Source organism: Symsagittifera roscoffensis, chromosome 1 (genome assembly GCF_963678635.1).
Source record: "Symsagittifera roscoffensis chromosome 1, txSymRosc1.1, whole genome shotgun sequence".
NCBI classification, from domain to species: domain Eukaryota; kingdom Metazoa; phylum Xenacoelomorpha; order Acoela; family Convolutidae; genus Symsagittifera; species Symsagittifera roscoffensis.
The window spans coordinates 70,491,991-70,495,966 of NC_087062.1; the positions used below are offsets into that span (position 1 = coordinate 70,491,991).

Here is a 3,976-nt window from a genome sequence, read left to right on the forward strand (position 1 = left end):
AATTCTTTTTCTAGCAAAGTCATTCTAATTCTTTTCTAAAGAGTTCTAACTTTTTCTCGTTTTTTTAAAAGTGCTTTTTTCCTCTTTTTAAAAGAAAAACACGCTCAAAATACTGATTCTGCGGATTTAGTTTTTTCTAAATAACAGCAACGTTTTACTTTTCAGTTAGAAAAGATCTTATTTTTTCTCTTCAAAAGATTACCTCAAAAATCCGCTATGTAAAACCCTGTGCTATATTATATGTTCTTTTCTAGCTGAATTTTTCAACTTCATTTTTCAAAAACAAAGAAACGGAACAGCAATTTTTCAAAAAATTATTTTTTATTGATTTCAAATTGATTTTCTAAGGTTCATTCGCTCTACTCAAACGAGCTTTAAAATATTTTTCTTGGTGTTTTAGCTTTTTAGAAAATTCAGCACTTGATCGCTAGTCACGCTTGAAAATTAGAGCAAACCGGATTTAAAAAGACGTGAAAACCAAGACTGAAATGTTGAACGATATGCTGAAACATTCTATGCCCTAAAAATTGAAACATGAGAAAACGCCAGACTGCTCAGGAATTGCCACTAATCAGGCCAGAAACAACTTTAAAAAAACGGTCAGTTTTTAAACCATAATCCGGGCTATTATGGGCGTTTATTTTGAGGCTTGGTAAATCTTTGGGATTCCAAGACCTCATGCAGCAACCAGCAGCTCATGCAGCAGCAACCAATGAACAATTTGAAAACGGGCTTCAGATTCCAGAACAACATTGAAGCCCGAAATCAAGAGTTTTATTCAAAATTATTGCATACTCCATTTCGCTCTTCACTTTGGGCTTCAATTTTTTTTGGAATCTGAAACCCGTCTTGAAATTGTTCACTAGCTACTGCTGCATGAGCTGTTGATTGCCCGCTGTCTGAAAAGCCTTCATCTTGCTCCGTTGGTGTTAAGGAGGCTTTCGTGACATGGCACCGCTAGTAGAAGCAGTAACTGTAGCCGCAATAAACTCAAGAAAGTTGAGTGAACCGGCTACGAGCGCCTACGACTAGCGAGGTTTCGGAAGGATGTGTATTGTTACAGGTTGTCTAAGGAGGCGTTTTGTTTAAAGTCGGTGGAATTAAGATTATAAATGCAATTTTATATTCAAATTTCAATTCATCTACTTTTTTCCCAAAAAATCTTAAAATCTTTAATTAGTTGATTGCTCTCCCATATTTACGCCACTTTTTCATGTCCCTTAATGCTATCTCTACATGTTGAAGCCTTCCACATCAAATCTTTTTCTAGCAAAGTCTTTCTAAGATTTTAAAAAGAGCTTCAACTGTTTTATGATTTTGTTTAAAAGTGCTTTTTCCTTTTTTTAATAAAGAGGATCAAGCTCAAAAAAATTAATTCTGGGTATTTAGTTTTTTTTCTTCTTTTTCTAAATAAAACTTCAACCGTTTCCTCTCTAATTAAAAACGATCTCATTTTTTCCTGAAAAAAATGTTTCCTGCAAACTCCGGTGTATAATGTTCTCTCTTAATAGAACTTTTCGAAGTCATTCTTCAAAATCAAGGAAACGAATCTGTAAATTTTTTTTTTAATTCTTTTCGAAGTTCCACGTTCATTTGCTTTAATCAAAAAAGTTTAAGATTATTTTTCTTCATATATTGTTTTTTTAAATAAAATTCAGCACTTGATTGCTAGTCACACTTGAAAATCAGAACAAACCGGATTTGATAAAAATGAACTAAAAACCAAGACTGATTTATTGAATAATAGGGTGAAATTTTCTTTGCCTTAAACATTGAAACAAATGAAAAGGGCATACTCCTCACGAATTGTTACTGCTCAGGACAGGAAAAAATATGCAGATCGTTGCAATCCCCTTAAATAAATGGCAGACTTCGATCAGAAGCTCCAAACTCGAATCCTGTAAAAAACCAAATTGATTTAACATAAGTTAATCGCTAATTGTATTTTTGATTTAAGAGGGGATGGTAAATTAGAAAATTATTCATCGGATAACTCGTCATCTTCAATCTCAAAGTCTTCGTCATCTTGAAATAAAGACTCATTTATTTCCATTGTACCAACCGCTGTTTCCAAAAACTCTAAGTCAGAACTATCCATTTTAGCATCTTGTAAGAATAGCTGCTTTCCAGTCATTTTTATCGCAGTCTTATCGTCGACAATTGTCTTCATTACCGTCGATTTCGTGATTTTGATTTCCTCGTCAAATTTCGCTTTCCATTCTAAAAACGTCTGAACTGTTACTGGTGTTCCAATAAGTCTTTTCAACTCAATTTCTTCTGCTTCCTTTTTCTTACGATCAGCTTCTGCTTCTTTCGATTTCAGTTTATTTTCGGAAAGAGATGTTAGCGTACTCTGTATTTCTGAGCAAATTGCGAAAACCATCGACATACCAATATTATCTTCTATGAGCTGCTTTACGACTGAATGCACGCTATCTAACTCTAAATCATCTAATCCGATTATGTCGATAAAAGAATACTCAGGTTCAACTTCGGGATATACTTCAGGAAGTCTAGCAAGAAACGTTAGCCCTGTTTCAAATTCAGTTGGATCATCTTCTGGTCCACAATCAACTGGCTGAGACGCAAGAATAACTTTAAATTTGAAGGGCGCACTATCCTCTATCAGTTCAAACTCTTCAGGATATATGGAGCGAAGTGCATCAATTTCAATTTCTTGCTCCTCGATACTCATTTTGAAATCATTTCAAAATCTCAAATAGATTGACTTATAGTTACTTATTTTAAAAATGGTTGAACACTTCGCGATAGCTAGAAAGTGACTGTATCGTATGAAAATTGAATTCATGATGATTAAGTTACTACTGCGGGTAACTGAAATGAATAATTTATGGGAAAAATAACATGCGTTTTTAATTAGGTGTGCCATTCCGCCGGATTGGCACAGCGTAACCTTCCGGCACAACACGAAAATAGCATTAGAGGCCTTAGTGATTGAAAACTGTTGAAAAGGAGGCTAGAATATTCTGGAATTTTTAAATTTAAAATTTTGGATTGGCGAAGAATTATTTCTGATAAATACGAAAAATGGCCACTTTTGACTGAAAAGTGACGAAAAACAGAACAACCGATCTTGTGAAAAACAGTCGAACGAACTAAAACACGAAGCCTCTTATCGTGACGATCACGCACGATAAGAAACTTAGCGGAAGGAATTAGCCAGAGAGGAGGCTTCAGTGGGGAAGAAATAAAGAGCAGTGCCCTCCAGTGCCACGAATTGGGATTAATAACGACGTTATTACAGAGAAAGCACGGAATCGGAGGCTCGGCCCCTCAGAGACAATATATGGTGAAGGGCTGTAAAGAACTGACTTTTTAGCTACTCTGATGTCATAAACCTTTGAATTAATACCGGGATTATTTGATATTTTAGAATCTCCAATGGATTTAACATACAACTGTCACCAAAAACATAGTAAAGTAGGATATTGGAGCAGTGTTTTGATAGCAATCATGTAGTCGGAGGATCCGAGACCCAGCTATGTGGTTGTATTCGCATGTAAACGGAAGCTGATTAAAAGTTGTTTGGATGATTGCCTAAAAATAGTAACTTTTTATCTAGCCCAAAAGCTATATGCAGATTCAGCATATTCGAGTTTTTTAGCAGCGAACCTTCCGAATTGGCGATTTTGAAAGAATAAGAGTGTTATTGGAACGATTGGCCAAATGGTGAGGGTCAAGATATTCTGGTGTTATGAAATTTTAAAAATTCGAAGTATGACGTCATATTTCTGAGAAACGTCAGAAACGGCCATTTTGGAAGAAAGTCGAAGAAAAACACAACAACAGTAGTTGCGATAGCGATAACAACGGAAATTGTATTGAGAAACAACTGTAACATTCGTCTACTGTAGTCACACATGAGGCTTAAGAAAATAGGCCCTATAACCATTGGCTCAAGAGTCAGGGACACTATCTCTTGTGTTTTTCTACCTCAAATCAGTCGGAGCCAATT

General features: G+C 35.3%; 1 protein-coding gene across 1 annotated transcript; it reads right to left on the bottom strand.

Annotated features, from left to right (window-relative positions):
* Nucleotides 1-1,698: 1,698 nt before the first annotated feature.
* Nucleotides 1,699-2,753, bottom strand: LOC134856965 (RWD domain-containing protein 1-like). Its single transcript, XM_063873276.1, has one exon. The coding sequence runs from the start codon at nt 2,693-2,695 to the stop codon at nt 1,979-1,981; it is 717 nt and encodes a 238-aa protein (XP_063729346.1). The 5' UTR covers nt 2,696-2,753; the 3' UTR covers nt 1,699-1,978.
* Between the last annotated feature and the right edge of the window lie 1,223 nt (nt 2,754-3,976).

Coding starts and splice junctions, on each gene's coding strand:
- LOC134856965 (XM_063873276.1), bottom strand. CDS start 2,695: ATGAGTATCGAGGAGCAAGAAATTGAAATTGATGCACTTCGCTCCATA.